Consider the following 17565-nt stretch of genomic DNA (forward strand, 5'->3'; position numbering starts at 1 on the left):
TTTTTAGGGTCTTAAACTTGCTTGGTCACATGGCTTCGAGAAGATTCAACTTCAAATGGATAGTTCAGACGCTTTTCAACTAGTTAAAAATGCTTCCCTGGATAGTACTCACTAATCCGTGAGATTGCATTACTCCTAAATCGAGTTTGGGTTGTGGAATTCAAGCTTATACGTAGAGAAGCGAATATGGTTGCGGATTATCTAACGAAGATGGGTGGTTCTATCATTGGCACTCGGCAAATTTTTTATTCCACAACAGCACCCCTAGAAGATTTGTTGCAACGTGATAACATGGGTCCTCTTAGGTTCCTTTTAATTCCAAAAAAAATACATAACAAAAATTTAGTTCTGTTTCCTCTAATTCATGCTATTGCAATAAATAAGGTTAGAATGGTTTGTGAATTCGGTCAAAAGGCTAATGGAATTTGGAATCAGAACGTAAAGCTAACGAGACGTTTATTCGACTGGAAATTAGATTTGTGAGAGAATTTTTTGAATACAATAAAATCAGCAGCCTCTAGTAACGAGAATCAAGATCGTATCAGGTGGGTTGGATCTTCTACAAGTATTTATGCACCAAAATTTTTATACGAAACTATATTGGTTGTGGGGTATATTGCGAATAGATGTTGGAAGCTTGCGTGGACTGGTTTGACTCCCCTAAAAACAGAATGCTTCTTGTGGAGAGCTGTTCAAAGTCAAATTCTTGTCCGAACTGAACTATCAAAGCATGGGACTATTTGTTTACAAAGGTTTCATTAAATTCTTTGTGGAACTTAGTTTTTGTGGTATTGTGTGGACTATTTGTCTTTTTTAAATTGAGACAACCTTTAAGGACATTTCGTAGTCGATTGGTTAATTGACCTCTCTCCTCAATTGATTTCTAGAGTAAAAGCAGGTGGCATGCATGAATCTTTTGTATCCATTAACTACTGTTTTTGTGTGTGCCGGGCAGACTCAATCATTAAGGGTGTATTTGGTTCATGGAATGTAACATTACCTCCGGGAATAAGATTGCCGGAATGTTACATTACCTTACATATTACTGGGAGTGTTACATTATTGTGTTTGGTTTGTTTGACAGAAATGTATGATTACAGTGTTTGATTAAATGAATAAAAGATTACTGTAATGCATATTTTACTAAATTGTCGATATTTTTTTAACAAGTTGAATTCCAAATATTCAAATGAAAACATTTATATAAAAATTCATAGAAAATATATTATTGTATTATTTTCAATTTATATATATTTTTTATTAAATTTTAAATTCATAAAATTTATATTTTTTTACAAAATTTAAAAGATAAATGTGTAGATTAAAAGAGTAAATATATCATATATTCTTTTAATCTTAATTAATATTTAAAATTTTATGATAATAAATAAATAAATAAATAAAATTTCTGATTGGGTATATTTTTGAAATAAAGTTATGATAATAAATTTATGATAATATACTATAGCTTTTGAAATAAAAGTAAGGGTATTTTTGAAATAAATCTTTTAGGACAAGGACATTTTAGTCCAACTTGAAGGGAAACAAAAAATACCTAAACCCACCATGGGATTAGAATTCCCGGTTATATTTGAAAAAACGCTACTGTTGGTAATATTTTATTACCCCCTATTAGGAATATTATTCATCCAAACATGAGAATCACAAGTAGAAAAAAATATTCCCACTAGTAATGTTAAAATCCTCCTTCCAAACGCCCCCAAAGATTACAAAAGAGAACATACCAATTGTCAGATCTCGGGTTCCTTCTTCGAAAGACTACTTAAAGTTTAATGTAGATGTCACAGTTAAATGAAATTTCGTAGAAACATTTATCGGAGACATTTTACGCGATCATAATAACATTATACTCGTTTGTTTCTCCAAATGCATTGGATGTTTGAACCCATTGGAATTGAACTTTCAACTATCCTGGAAGCGAGCAAGGTATTTCGATCATTTAAATGATCGAATTATTATAAGCTAATCATTGAATCCGATAATATATTATTTGTTAGTTGGATTGAAAACCTAGTATTGCTCCATCTAGCTTTGTTGAAATTGTGTCTAATTATGCTGTTTATTGTACTCATTTTTCATGAAAAGTGTGCATCTTTAGAGAACGAAATATTGATGCTTACTCTTTGGCTGAAGTTGATATTAAAAGACACGTTCTTCTGTTATAATTTTCATCAGTTGGGTAATTCTTTTAGTATTTTTAACAGATTTTTTTTATAAAACTACTTTTATAAGTAATTTCATTATTGGAAGTTTGTTAACACTAAATGTTGGGATGCTTTAGATAGACGTGGGAATTTGCATGGAAACAATATATATTTCGGTGAGTTAATGGTTTAAGTTTTATTGATGCACTATGTGCGAAATTGTTATGCCATTGTAAATATTGACGTGTTACATTTTTTTCTCTATTCAGGTATATGAAGGTTTTTTAACGAGACACACGTTAATATATTCAAATTATATGATCGTTGCTATATTATGAATAATACTTTTCTCTTAAAAGAACTATTATAATAATAGTTGTTATAAGAGTTCTCAATATAACTTTGCAAGAATAAAGATGATTTTTGCTATCAAAATCATAAAAATATTAACAATAGTTACTTTAACCATCCAGATAAAAATACAAATACAAGAGAATAAAAGAGTTCAAGATAACATTGCAAGAATAATTACTCCCACAAATCATTGACACAAATAAGAATCGAATGTTCATTAGTGTATATATGCGAGAAACATATCCACCAATGTTCAACAAAGAAAGAACAAAAAAGATGTGTATAAATCATTATTATTTTTTTATTCATTCATCTTTCACTTTTTTTAAGAAAACAGATAGAAAAGGAAAAAAAAGAGCAATAGGAATAGAGAAAGTTATAAAAAAAAATGTCTAGAGTCGGTGCGCTCTCCCAACTGGAGCAAAAAGTCTTGGAACCTCATCAGCTTCCACCGGATCGGAATGGATTGTTTTCATCGATAATCTTAGTAGGTGTGTTTCAAGAAGAGCTATGTGGGAATTTTTCAGGCATTATGGTAAAGTTGTTAAGGTTTTCATTCCTCTTGTCAACACAAGGCCTAGATACAAAGAATCCACCTTCGCGTTTGTTAACTTTGAAAGTCATGAAGACATGGTTAATGGCATAGAAAAGGAAACAATACTATGAACGATCAGAGAAGAGTTACAATAGGAGTTGCAAAGTTTACAAAGAAGAAGAAACTGGAGCAAGAATGGGGAAGGTAGACGAAAGGTCAGACAATTGCTTAGATTCACAGAAAATGATCACATAAGCAAGAGCGGAGCTACTTAACAGATTTCATGATGGAAGGTTATATAAAGAGGCGTTGTTTAGTCATGGGTCTAGTGGTGTAAGGGAGAAACCGATGAATGTGTTCATTCCATCTAAAGAGAGGGAATGGATGAAGTTTTCCTTAACTGGGATTATTAAAGTTGATTTTGAATTTGATCTTGTCCAGAAAGCTCTATTTAGTGATGGAATAGATGTTAAGATAGTTAGTTGGAGATATACGTAGAATGCTTGTATCATCATCTTTTCATCAGAGGAAAGTATGATGGAGGCTTGGTTGAAAAAGAGAGGTTAAATGTCTTATTGGTTTGAATGGTTAGATTACCGTGTGAAGGAAATCGAAATTCTGACAACGTTTTGCTCTATTGAATTGAGTGGAGTTCCTTTAAACTTATGGCATGAATCATTTTTCTCTACTCTGGAAAATTGATGGGGTATACTGGTTTGTATTCAAGAAGAGACTTTGGAGAAAGAAGACCTTTCAGCAGCGAGGATGATACTGGGAATCGTGAGCCCCTTTGATATCCCAAGGGTTATTACAGTTCTTTCAGACGGGAGAGCTTATAAGGTGTGTATAAAGATTGGTTCAGTTCTAATTAAACCAGAGATTAACTGTAAGTTTAATAGTTCAGATGAGGTATGGAAGGAGAAGGAGTCATCGGGGAAATTTGACGGTGGTCGTTCGGTCTTGTTTGAAGAATGAACTGAGCAATCACTTGAAGACTCTCTAAACAGGGTAGCTTCGTGGCTCACTGATGGTGGGACAAGTGGTAATCAGTGAGTGATCTGAGAAAGAAATCATGGATGCAGGACAAAGAGAATGTGGACATTTATAACAAGGGGACAGAATCCCTCGGTACTGAAAAAGTTCTTAATAGGGAGTACGCGGGTTTAAGACTAAGGTGTCGTTTGGTTAGATGAAATACCTTGAAATTGGTGGGAATTGAAATTCAATTCTACCATTTTTTTATGTTTGATTCAAGTTTTTCAAGGAAATTAGAATCTCTGATGGAATTCAATTCCATCAAATGAAGGAAAGTGAATTCCATCCAAAAATGGATAGAATTCAATTATCTTGTTGGAGGGAATTGAAATTTGACCATACTACAGTTATCAATCCTTTGGTAATTTATTCATATATTGAATAAAAATATTTTTTTATTATTTTGGGTCGGGTCGATTTTCTAATTCATATATTCGGGTCGGGTCGGGTGAAACTTTATTTTAGTCGGGTAAGATCGGGTTTTTTTAAGTGTGATACTCGAGTCGGGTCGGGTTCGGGTTTAGGGTGAAAAAAACCGGACCAACACGAAAATATATATAATTCAGGTCGGGTCGGATTAAGTCACTTTTTTATTAAATAAAAATAATTTTTATTATTTCGGGCCGGGTCGGGTCGGATTTCTAATTCATATATTCGGGTCGGGTCGAATGAAACTTTATTTTGTTCGGGTTGGGTTTTTTAAGTGTGATATTCGGGTCGGGTCGGGTTCAGGTTTAGGGTGAAAAAAACCGGACTGACCCGAAAATATATATAATTCGGGTTGGGTCGGATTAAGTCATTGTTTTTATTAAATAAAAATACTTTTTTATTATTTCGTGTCGGGTCGATCGGATTTCTAATTCATATATTTGGGTCGGGTCGGATGAAACTTTATTTTGTTCGGGTCGGGTTTTTTACGTGTGATATTCGGGTCAGGTTCGGGTTTAGGGTGAAAAAAATCGGACCGACCCGAAAAAAAAATATAATTTTACCTTATATATTTAGGAATAATTACAATAATACCCGTCTATATATAATTTTTTCAATTAAGTCAATGTTTTTATTGAATAAAATTTTTTTTATTATTATTTTGAGTCGTGTCGGGTCGAGTTTCTAATTCATATATTGAATAAAAATAGTTTTTGGTATATTTTTTGGTAACTAATTAACATACTCCGATTGGAATGTATCGAAATATTGCTCTATCTTTTGGTAACTTATTAACATATTTTGATTGTGATGATTTTAACTTATAATGTTTATTAGCATGATTTTTATAATTTATTGAAATAAATAATCAATCAATAAAATGAAAATTTAATATTTTTTTTAATTTTTTATAATATATTACTACATGTAAGTTGTAAAATAAACTAAAATAAAGCAAAAAAAACAAGAAGGGCAATTCTGTCATTTTATATTACTGAAATCAAATTCATCTGACATGTCTACGAACCAAACATAATATGGAATTGGATACCAATTCCATTTCTTGCCAACCAAACAGAATATGGAATTGGATTCCAATTCCTACAGATTCCAATTCCTTCACAGATTTCAATTCCCTCATAAACATTCCAGCGAACCAAACGCCACCTAAGAGTATTTGAGGATCATTTTGCTGATGGGTAAGCCCAATCATAAGACACAAACAAGCCCACTTACCCTATAACTAGAATCAACCCTTCTGGGCTAGCAATAAACATAACACAATTTGGGTTTGGGAAAAAGAATGGTATTGTGGCCCAAACTCATGTGGAGCTAGGGAAAAACATATTAGTGTAGTCTGAGTCTATAGAGAATGATATTACTGGAAATCATGTAGATATTGTAAAAATAATAGGTATTTCTTCTGAGAGTGAGCATCAAACAAAGGAAGGTGACCAGAGTCTGCACGTAAATGATCTTTTACGGGGGAGATTTTAGTCCCCTTTTTCTAGTCGCTTATTTGTAATGAGTGCCCTTGTTTTCTTTGAAAGACTATACTTTAGATCTAGAGAGAGGAATAATAAAAATTGATATGTTTCAGGAAGAAGGGTTAGTAAGGTGATGGAAATGAAAGAAAAGGAACCGACGGTAAGGGAAAGTGAAGTAGTGGGCCACGATAATTTTCAGACAGGAGAGAGAGATGCTTTGTCTGAGGCTGGGGCAATCAGTTTGTCTGGGCCATTTTCTTTAGTGGAGAAATTAAAATAAATGTAGAGAATGGAGATAACCCCGACAATTTTCTTTAAATGAACCAAATGTCGACAGAGCCCATTTTCGGCCTTCCCTAGATGGTCAAAACCAAATTGTTCCCTTGAATAGGGACCCTCACATGGTAATCAGAATATAAGTTTGTACGATAAAGATTTCATAATGACTAAGAGGGAATTGATAGTGGAAGCCTTAGACCATGTCAGTAGCTCTACTGCCTCTTCTTCTTCGTTTTCAGAATTTTTGGATGAAGCTCTAGCTATATGGGAGATTTATAAGATGCTGAGAATTTCATTTAAAGAAGGAAACAAGACATCTATAGAGAAAATAATTAGCTTGGAAAAGAATTTGATAGGAAATGGGGGTAGATAATTTTATTAGTTTGATATAGAGATTTTTATTATTATAATAAGTTCCATGTCAAGATTATCTATTATCACTTGGAATGTTAGGGGTTTGGGGAGAAAGGTGAAACAAATAGCGGTTTAGAAATTGATGTTTAAAAAGAAGCCGTCCTTGTTTTTACAGGAAGTCAAAATGGATGTTCTACAATAATATGTGTTAAGCAAAATTGGGGGAAGGTTTTTACAAGGTTTCGGTTTTTCACCTGCTAAAGGTTTGGTAGGAGGTTTGTTGGGATGAGAACTTTTTTAAGTCAAAGACAAAATTATTCATAAAAGGTATATTGATATTTTTCAGCAATTCAAGGAAAATCAATATCAGTGTGGTTTCATAAATGTATATGGTCCAACTACGGAGAATGAAAAAGAAGTTTTCGTTGAAGAGTTAACATTTTTCTTGAGGAACTATAAGACTCTCGTATGTGTGGGTGGTGATTTTAATTATTTAACTCAAGATGAGAAAGAGGCCAGATCTCAAAACTGGAAGTCGATGGAGATTTTCAGATATTTTTTCTTTAAAATTCTGGTCTTATCGATATACACTTAAGTAGAGGGCAATTTACATGGTGCAGTAATAGGGAAGATCCGACTTTTGTGAGACTAGACAGGTTCCTGGTGGATACAAATTTTATTTCTAGTTTCCCATATTTCTCCCAACATCATCTTCCAAAATCAATCTCAGACCATAATGTTGTCTTGCTGGAAAATAGTGGCTTTAATTGGGGGTAAAAAGTCGTTCAAGTTATTTAATTACTTAATGGAGGAAGAGGGCTTTATTGATATGGTGCAGTTGGCTATTTTGGAGTATAAAAGAAAGAATAGAAGATTGTGAATCCTGAGTTTGCTTAAAAGCACTAAAATTGCCATTAAAAGCTAATTTCGTAATAAAAATTTGCAATTGACATACTGCATTTCTTGACTGGAGAAGAAAATTCAAGATCAAGAATAGATGTTGGATCAAAATTTTGTTTTTGCTACCTCTCTTAAGGCTTTGGTTGAGCTTAGGAAGGAATTATGAAGGCTATACAATATAAAAGAAAAAAATATGATATCAGAAATCTAAATCCAAATAGGTGAAAGAAGGGGATCTCAATTCCATATATTTCCATCTGTGTGCTTCTATTATAAGAAGAGTAAATTCTATAAAATCATTGAGGATAAAGGGTTACCTCATTCATGAGCCTTCTCTCATCAAGAAATGCATATGTGATTATTTCTTCAAAATTTATAATTCGAGGACTACTTAAGAAGTAGAAGACATGGATTTGAATTTCAATAGATTATCCAACGATAAGAGTCTCTTGCTAGAGAAAGAATTCTCAAAGGAAGAAATATGGGAAGTGATCAGTTTATGTGATAACAACAAAGCCCCTGGCCTGGATGGTTTGAACATGGGGTTCTTTAAAATTTTTTGGCAAATCCATAAGGAAGATATAGTGAAATTCTTCAGGGACTTTTATTTTGGAAAAAGGTTGAAGCATGAAATTTGTCACACTTTCATCACTCTTATTCCTAAGAAGCTCAACCCAGACAACCTGGATGATTATAGAGCTATTAGTTTGGTAGGCGTTCTGTACAAGATACTGTCAAAAGTTCTCTCAAGAAGATTAAAAATGTGCATCAATGACATAATCGGTTCCTCCCAATTTGCCTTCAATCTTGGCCGCTAAATCTTGGATTGTTCCTTCATTGCTAATGAAGGAATAGACTATTGGAGAAACAAAGGTCTTAAGATAGTAGTGTTTGAGGTAGACTTTAAGAAGACCTTTGACACAATGGACTGGCCAATTCTACTTCAAATTATGGGAAAAAATGGGCTTCAGGACTAGATGACATAGGTGGAATAATAAGTGTGAAATTCTAATGGCTAAGGGTCTGAGATAGGGTTGTTTTCTTTCCCTTTTGCTTTTTAACCTAGTTGGGGAACTCCTCAATTTACTACTGGTCAAGGCAGTCTCTATTGGGTTGTTTTGTGGTTTTTCTCTAGGGAAGAATGAGGGGTATTTCAAGCTTTCTCATCTGTAATTTGCATATCATCTTATAATTTTCTGCGGAGCTTTGATAAGCTAAATTAAAAATGTTAAGAGAGTTTTGTGTGTGTGTTTGAAGTAATGTCAGTACTGCAATTGAATTTATCGAAGAGTAAACTTTTCGGGATTAATACAAATGAGGAAGAAATTAGAGAATGGGCGGTGACTATTGGTTGTGCACTTTCCCTCAGAATATCTAGGATTATCGCTGGGTGTAAAGAAGAATTCAACAGTTTTATGAGAATCAATTGCTCTAAAATTTCACAGTAAATTAGCTGGTTAGAAAGCTGCAACTTTATCTATGGTTGACAGACTTGTTCTATTGAAATCGGTCCTATGTTCCCTTCAGAATTACTACCTATAAATTTTTCAGATTTCTGGCAAGTGTCATTACGAAACTTGATTCCATAATGGTTTTTTTTCTGTGGGGGAAGGAGTAGAGAAAACAAAATTCATTGGATCAATTGGTTAATGGTTTGTAAGCCAAAATAGAATAGGTGATTAGGTGTTGTAGATCTTAATTTAAATAATAGAGCGTTAATTGGGAAGTGGTCTTGGAAATTCACTAATGATAAGGATTTAGTTTGGAGAAAATTAATTTACAGTAATTATAATATAATATAGCTTTGTTGTTCAATAATAGGATTCCAGCGAATGCTTTATGGATTTAGAGGAATGTGGTCAACAATCTTTTAAAAATGATGCTTTTGGCTCAAGATTTTTTTGGCTGCTTTCAAATTAAGGTGGGGAATGGTGAAAATATTTATTTTTGGCATGATGCTTAGAGTTTGGTAGCCCCTCTAAAATGCTTGTATTCTAGGCTCTTTATTCTTTCTACTAACCAAAATGGAATATTGTCCAAGTTTGGAGAATTAAGAAATATGGGATGGATATAGAACTATGAAACGAGATGGAATTTGAGTGATTGGGAATTGGATCAGTGGCTCGAGTTAATGTCCCTTATTAATAAATGCAGTTTGAATTTGAAAAGTGGAAATGGAATTTATAGGACCAAAACCTGCATTAAAACTTGCTCAAGCGATGATGCAACAAATCAGTTTTGGAAAGTCTACATTTGGAAGGACTTGGTTCCACTAAGGGTGGAGACATTCATGTGGCAGGTTGTTCATCAAAGGCTGGTTGTCAGAGCATATCTCATTAGAAGAGGTGTCCAAGGGATTATGGACCCCCTATGCCCTATGTGTAATCAAGAAATAGAGATGTCCTCTTATTTATTATTTTCCTGTAAAATTGCGTGGAGGCTATGAAACAATTTTTTTTTTTGGAAAATTTCAGCAGCCTTACCTGAAAATGTTGTTAATTTCCTACAAGCCTGGAAAAATTTGGTTTCTCAATCGACAATTTGAAGATTTATTCCATAGGTGGTTTTATAGACAATATGGAAAAGTAGGAATGTGTTAGTCTTCGATAAGGGGGTCTTAGATACAACTCAATTGTTCTTCATTGGAAAAGTATGAATGTGTTAGTCTTCAATGTGTTAGTTTTCCTTGCGAAATTTCCTAAAATTCCAATTTCGATGGACTCCCTTATAAGTGACCCTTTAGTTGGGGACTTTGATCTCTTTATAAAGCCAAAACCATCATTTTTGGTATCTTGGATCCCCTCCTAAGGGTTTTTTCAAACTAAATATGGATGCAATAGTTAAAGATAATTGGGGAGAGTAGGTGGCATAGATGGTATCCTTATAGACAATTTCAATTTGATTTTAGAGACTTTCTCAGAACTGTCTGGTCCTGGACCCCCAGCTTTTCTAGAATTGATGGCTATTAGGATTGGTTTGAACTTCTTTGGTGTTTCGAGTTGAAATTCTAAAGAGCGGCTGATTATTGAAAGTGGTAGTAATATTTCTATGGAATGTATAAAGAATCCGGATACATGTCCGGATAGGTATGATATCATTTGCAAGGAATTAGCGGAAAGAATCAGAAGCATGGAAGAAATTCTTCGGTGGATTGCTAAGCCAACAAATTTTGAAGCAGATACATTAGCAAAGGCTGGAATTGGTAGGGAGGAATTTTCTTTTAGGATTTGGTCGATTTCTTTGGTGTAATAGTTTCTGAGTTGTATGTTTCGACTAAGGATCTAATTGTACTAAACGTTTTGTAATTTTTCCTTTATATCTTAATAAAATATGAGGCACTCTTTTTCCATTCCGCTTTTTACTAGAATACCTTTTGGTGTTCTAGTAATTATGAAGAGTGGTTTTAACAAGGCCTCTAAGAAAAAAGAAAACCGATAGAAAAGAGAAACAAACAAGAAAAAAAGAATTTTAAAATTTAGTTCATTATTGAGAAATAAAACAATTATAAGTATCAAACACTTTAATTTTAAGAATTCATGTATTTTCATGTATCAAAGTTTATTTATACCTCTTCATTTCTATTCTTTTTTTTTTTGCAAAATTAAAAATCAAGTCTAAAACAATTATCCATAAACACTTTAATTGCAAAAATCCATTTATGTAAAAGTGAAATTAGAACCTTCAACTTAAAAAATTTCAGTTCCAAAACATTTTAATTTCGTTTCATAACAGTGAGTAGATGAAAAAAATTTAAAATGATAAGATTTGAGGATTTTATCAATAATTATCGTACAACCGAAAAGTGGTCACAAAATAAAACTTAGTATTTTGAATTTTTTAAACATTTAAAATAAAAAACGTAATGATAAAATTATATATTAATGACTGCATATGAATACTGTATAACTATGTATTTATGTATTTATTTATATATGCATTGCATTTTATCTATATTTTTATTTTTCTGACTGCCGGAGGTCTTCCACGGAAGCTACTCTCAACCTGGCGTTGGGGGCAGCCTACTACCCTACCTCCCCCTTACCCCATTGCATATGGGAATTGAGTTTTGTTGTTGTTGTTGTTGTAATGATAAAATTATCTTAATATTTATAATGTTAGAGAATAATTTTATCAGTATACCAGAATCACACTTATTATTCAATTAAGTTAATAACATACGAACAATCTCATTTTTTCGAAAGAGCGGGTTAGGTTCAAACCTAATGAAATAGAGTTATAATTAGGGATGATCATAGGATAGGATCTGAACATAACGAGTTTTGATTCGATCCGATTTGTTCGGGTCAGATTTTTAAAGAGATTTTTGGTTTAAGTTGAGTCGAGTTTTTTTAAAAGTTATGTTCGAGTCAGGTTTATGTTTAGGGTGAAAATACCTAAACCAACTTGATCCAAAAAAATATAATTTTATTTTATATATTCAAAAATAATTATAATAATATCCCTTTATATATTATTTTTTAATTAAATCTTTGTTTTTATTAAATAAAATTGATATTATTTTAATAAATATATTATTTTAAATCGGGTCAAATAATGTTCAGATTTTATTTAAAAAAATCAAATTGCATTCGAATCAGATGGAGAGAGAAAGTATATTTTTAAAATCAATTCAAAAAAATATTTATAAATTTTAAATCGGATCAAGTTATCCTGAATCTGACCCATGCCTCATCCATGCCGATTCCTCATGATGTGGATAGTAAGCATAGCTTTAAGTAGAAGACAAGTTGTGGGTACGGGTCAAAATAGGTTCGAGTCTCTCAAACTTTCTCGCTCCTCACTTCCTTCCTCGTTTTTCTCATCTTCAGTAAGCAGTTACCGTTAAAAGTTCAATTCCCTTTTTTCCCCTAAAATTCTAAAAACCCAAATTTATTATGGTATCTCTTTATCCATTTCCGAGTAATTTAGGGTTTTGAGTGGCTACTGTTTGGCGCAATTAGGTGAATTGAAGGCATGGGTCGATCGAGGGCAGTCTCTCGTCCCACTGAAGAGGATCTCAATCAAAGGTCTTTCTCTTTTTCGTTTTTTTATTTAATTTATTTTATGAATTATTCCCTTCAAGGATCTTGTTTCTAGTTGAAAATTTGCCCTTCTTTCTTAGATCCAAAAGGAAAAAGACCGGGTCTAGTGTTGTCGACAATGTAGAGCTCCCATCTACTGGTATGACAAGATTACGTTTATTATTTAATCTTTCTAAAGCTTGTTTAGTTGCAAAATGAGTAACAGTACAATTTTAAGAATAAAATGTATGGTTTTACTTTGATTACAAAATGCAAAATTTTACTTTTATCATATAGAATGATTAGATTTCGTGCTGGGCTTTTATATTAACTTTTACCTCCTATTTTTATCAGAAGTAGGTTTTTAGAAAGTTAACTTTATTTGGAAATAAAGGCAATTACTAGAAACCAAATAGTAGAAGTATGGATTGAACTGAACCCTTAATGGCTGAAAAGTATTAATGAAAAAGAAATGCTACTGGTTTAGCAATTCCTTCAAATTCTGAAGTCCTGCCTCCTCTTTTTTTTAAGGGATGACCATTATAGATATGATTGTGTTTATCGTTTAATTTTGTTCTTCTCCATTGATTCCATTTCTTTCAATAAGGCGTTGGGCAGGTACCAAGTGAAGCAAAAGGGCCAGCTTTATATCACTGTAATTATTGCAACAAGGATCTTTCTGGAATGGTTCGGATTAAGTGTGCAGTTTGTCCAGATTTTGATCTTTGTCTTGAATGCTTTTCCGTTGGAGCTGAAATTTCTCCTCACAAAGGCAATCATCCATTCAGGGTTATGGTTAGTCACCTTCTTTCGAGTTACTTTTTCCTTTAGCAGTTCAAGGTTATAGCATATCAGTGATGGTTAACCCAAGTAAAATATACCAGAAATTTTGATAAATGTCAATGAAACACGGTTACTTAAGTTTTAAGCGAGTTAATAACAGATTTGTTTCCTGTTAAATACCGATCCATTTTTTGCTGAAGTTCTTACCATAGGTTTCATAATTTTCATTACAACTGCATCCACCGCACCCTCTTCTTTCTGCTCAATGCTTGGAAACCTTGTTCACCTATCCTGGAACCACTTTTTTGGTGGGACACAACTTAGTGATTACCATCTGTGAATTTGTGTACTAACTGGCATCAAAAGCTGTCATTCTTTTCACCATCTACTCTATTTCCTTCATTTATTCTTATGATAGATGACTTTAAACATGGTTTTGCTCCTTTTGCTATTGGTTGGAGCATGCATGTTAATTTTTTTTCCATGCAGGACAATTTGTCTTTCCCACTTATTTGTCCAGACTGGAATGCAGATGAGGAGATATTGCTTCTTGAGGTATGCCTATATGCTAGCTTGTACTTTTAGGGGCATATTTTGGTTTTTGATTGATTAACATATCTGGCAACTGCTGCTCATATTCTTCTGTATTCCGTTGGATTTGATGATTTGATGATGGATTTTTATTTTCAGGGGATTGAAATGTACGGATTCGGGAATTGGGCTGAAGTTGCAGAACATGTTGGAACCAAGAGCAAATCACAATGTATTGATCACTATAATGCTATATACATGAACTCTCCTTGTTTTCCTCTGGCAGTAAGACTCCTGTTATAATCTTGGCTTTAAAGACACTACCCACATAAGCATGTGCAAATGCTAAAATACGTAAATAAACATAAAAATATGATTTTCTAGTAATAATGAGTACATTGCATGGATATTTTCTTAGGACTTGTCTCATGTTATGGGAAAGAGCAGAGAGGAGCTCCTTGCCATGGCCAAAGGGAATGGTCAAGTCAAAAAAGGTTAGACTAAACCTTTTCAAGTAATTCCCAGTTGCTAAATTGTTGCTATCAAGATGATTTTTTTCTGGCTGTTTTCCTTCCCACGTTTATTTTTGTCTAATTGGATCACTTTCTTTTTCTTGGGAACAAGAGTGATATGCAAATTGTCAATATTCTTCTCTGTCTTATTCGATTTCTGATAGTCCTAGATTTTGCATGTGCTTTCGTGAAATGAAGTTGCTAGACTAAATGGTTATTTATGCAGAATTCACCACACATGGTGAGCTTTCCCTGAAACAACAGTCTTCCTCCGGTGCAAAAGTCAAGTAATTGTTTTCCCCTTCATATCTTTTTTTTTGGGTCTTGTTTTAGTTTTGGTGATTCATTTGTGAATCTCCCATAATCAGATACGAGGCACCAAGAAAAGAAGACCCAGCTCATCAATCATCATCTAGCTTAACCGGAGGTATGACATCAGCAAATTTGAGACATTTTTTTTATTGAATGTGGGGCTGCCCCTTTGGTTTTTTGAAAGGCATGATTGTGTGGAAACAATTTTTTATATGAACATAATGTATTCTCTTTGGCATCAGAAATAGGGTCTCGTATTGATTCAAGCAGTGGCGGCAACACATTCCCAGGTGCTGGCAAAAAGACCTCCAACATGGTTCAGAATAAAGAAGGCATTAAAGTAGAAGGTATGTTCTCTCATATTGCTGTTTATCATGCGCATGTGACTTTACATTCTGCATGAAATTGTGGACTGCCAACATGGGAATGCCAATCTAACAAGTGACAGTAGGCAGTCTGTAAGTATTGTGAAATGAATTATTTTGAAAGAAAGGATTTCGACTATAAGCTTCGTAACCATAATTTGTGAAGAAAATAGTAATAAATTAATTTTCTCTCTAAAGTGAGTTTGTGAGTTGAGCTGCCCCTTCTTTTAATTTTGGTGATTAATATGATGTATGTTGTTGGTCATGTTCCACGGATTTGTTGGGCAAGTTCATAATACCTTCTTTCTTAAACCTTGTTATCAGAACCTCAATCAGACAGGAGCATTGGCGAGAAAAAACCTAGGGTTTTCACCGAGGAGGAACCTTCTATAACTGAGCTGAGTGGCTATAATTCCAAGAGGCAGGAATTTGAAATTGAATATGATAATGATGCGGAGCAGTTATTGGCAGACATGGAATTTAAGGATACCGACACTAAGGCTGAGCGTGAATTGAAGTTGCGTGTACTACATATATACTCAAAAAGGTATTTATCTATGTACAATGAGTATGCAAGTCCCAAAACCTTGTCTCTTGACATGGAAAAGGTCTTATAGGACACTGACCATCATCATTTTTCATTAAGAGATCATATAGGAAATATAGAAAGTGATAGTTCTGAAAGAAAAGATTACATACGCTCAAATTCTCAATATGTGAAATGAAGCAACTTCTCTAAACACCTAATCTTGAGTTTGAAAACTACTTGAAGCTCCTCTAAGGTGTTAAGAATAAAACTCAGAAGTCCAGAGCATGTGAGATTTGAACTTCACGCACCATCAAATATCAGGACAGAACTTTCCCACGATATCATGATAATTTGGACTTGATTGCAGAATCTGTCTCTACATTAAATCTTGAGTGCGAACTGTTTGGAGATTTTTAGTGCATTCAAGCTGAATGATTTCTGCTTGCATTCTTTCATTTGTACAGTTCTATGTTTTGAGCTGTGTGTCTTGTGTGGTTGCTTTTGTATTGTCATTTCACTTTACTAGTAGTTTTATCTTTGGTTATAACTGGCTGTAGAGTAGCATATCATGCCGCATATTGCAAATTATGTTGGATGGTGTATTGTTAGCTTGTATCAGATTTGAGTGTTCAGATTTATGGTACAGTGGTTTATTGACAGGCTTGATGAGAGGAAGCGCAGGAAGGATTTTATCCTTGAAAGAAATTTACTTTACCCCGACCCTTTCGAGAGAAACCTCTCACCCGAGGAGAGGGAAATATACCAGCGTTACAAGGTGTTTATGCGCTTCCACTCAAAAGAAGAGCATCAAGAGTTGCTTAAGAGTGTCATAGAGGAACATCGGATTGTCAAAAGAATACAAGAACTTCAGGTTAAAATGCTTGCTTTGTGCTTTGTATACTTCCATTCACTCTATGAACTAGTATAGATTCCCACAAAGTTAAAATCACGTTTCCGTGGAGATTGAAGTTCGATTAAATTTTTAACTGCATTCAGAAGTGGTGAAGCTTGATATTAGAAATTAGTAACTATATGCTTTTGACTTGGTTCAGGCTTTCATCTTTTAATCAAATTGTTGTAATTCTTCATTTCCAAATGGTTCAAAATTCCACATTGATTACTATCCCTTGGGGCTGAACCTCCAAGTACATCTATTTAAACATTAACTTTTTAACACCATTCACGTAAATTTTATGTGCAGGAAGCTCGAGCTGCTGGTTGCCGAACCACTGCTGAAGCCAATAAATTTATTGAACAGAAGAGAAAAAAGGAAACTGAAAAAAATGCCCAGAGACTCAAGGAAAGTGTACAAGCTGGTCCTAGTGGCAAAGTGTTACTGCATGGCAGTCCGAGAGGTGTCGTGAGAGGATCCACTGGTTTACAACCTTCCGGTAAAGAATCATCAACTTTCATGGGACAAACTACATTAAGCACCCTGGATGATTGGGATATCACTGGATTCATAGGATCAGATTTGTTGTCGGATACTGTAAGGACGCCCTACCTACCTTGTTCTACAATGCATAGACATATATTGTTTACAACTCTACCTACATTAACTTCCAACTTTACGGATAAATGTGAAACATAAAGTAGCATCAAGTTTATTCGGAAACTATTTGTGTCTAGACCATCTCGAATATCATTTCGGATTTTGAGTCTCTTATCCTGTGCAGGAGAAACAGCTGTGCAGTGAGATCAGAATACTGCCATCACATTATCTGTCAATGTTGCAGACCTTATCAATGGAGATTATGAAGGGAAATATTAGCAAGAAATCTGATGCTCACAACCTGTTCAAAGTTGAAGCAAGCAAGGTGGATAGAGTGTATGATATGTTGGTGAAAAAGGGGATTCTTCAAAATGCAGCACCTCCAGTTTTGTAGATTGAAATTGTACATATCTATTCAGATGGGTAGAAAGATTTATTATATTGCTCATTCATACTACAATTTATCATTAGCAAGAAAAAGA

General features: G+C 33.8%; 1 protein-coding gene across 2 annotated transcripts; it reads left to right on the plus strand.

The window, feature by feature from the left end:
- Positions 1–12315: 12315 nt before the first annotated feature.
- Positions 12316–17565, plus strand: LOC120143766 (transcriptional adapter ADA2a-like). Of its 2 annotated transcripts, XM_039158001.1 has the most exons (13): positions 12316–12565; positions 12661–12719; positions 13167–13354; positions 13832–13897; positions 14033–14158; positions 14292–14367; positions 14612–14672; positions 14754–14812; positions 14940–15044; positions 15387–15609; positions 16252–16462; positions 16793–17080; positions 17268–17565. In XM_039158001.1, the coding sequence occupies exons 1-13, from the start codon at positions 12513–12515 to the stop codon at positions 17475–17477; spliced, it is 1725 nt and encodes a 574-aa protein (XP_039013932.1). In that variant the 5' UTR covers positions 12316–12512; the 3' UTR covers positions 17478–17565. The 2 variants fall into 2 exon arrangements, with proteins under 2 accessions (XP_039013932.1, XP_039013933.1); XM_039158002.1 differs by lacking the exons at positions 12316–12565; positions 12661–12719; positions 13167–13354 and having other exon boundaries at positions 13390–13897; positions 14033–14105.

This window comes from Hibiscus syriacus, unplaced genomic scaffold (genome assembly GCF_006381635.1).
Source record: "Hibiscus syriacus cultivar Baekdansim isolate YM2019G1 unplaced genomic scaffold, ASM638163v2 tig00110864_pilon, whole genome shotgun sequence".
Lineage (NCBI taxonomy): Eukaryota > Viridiplantae > Streptophyta > Magnoliopsida > Malvales > Malvaceae > Hibiscus > Hibiscus syriacus.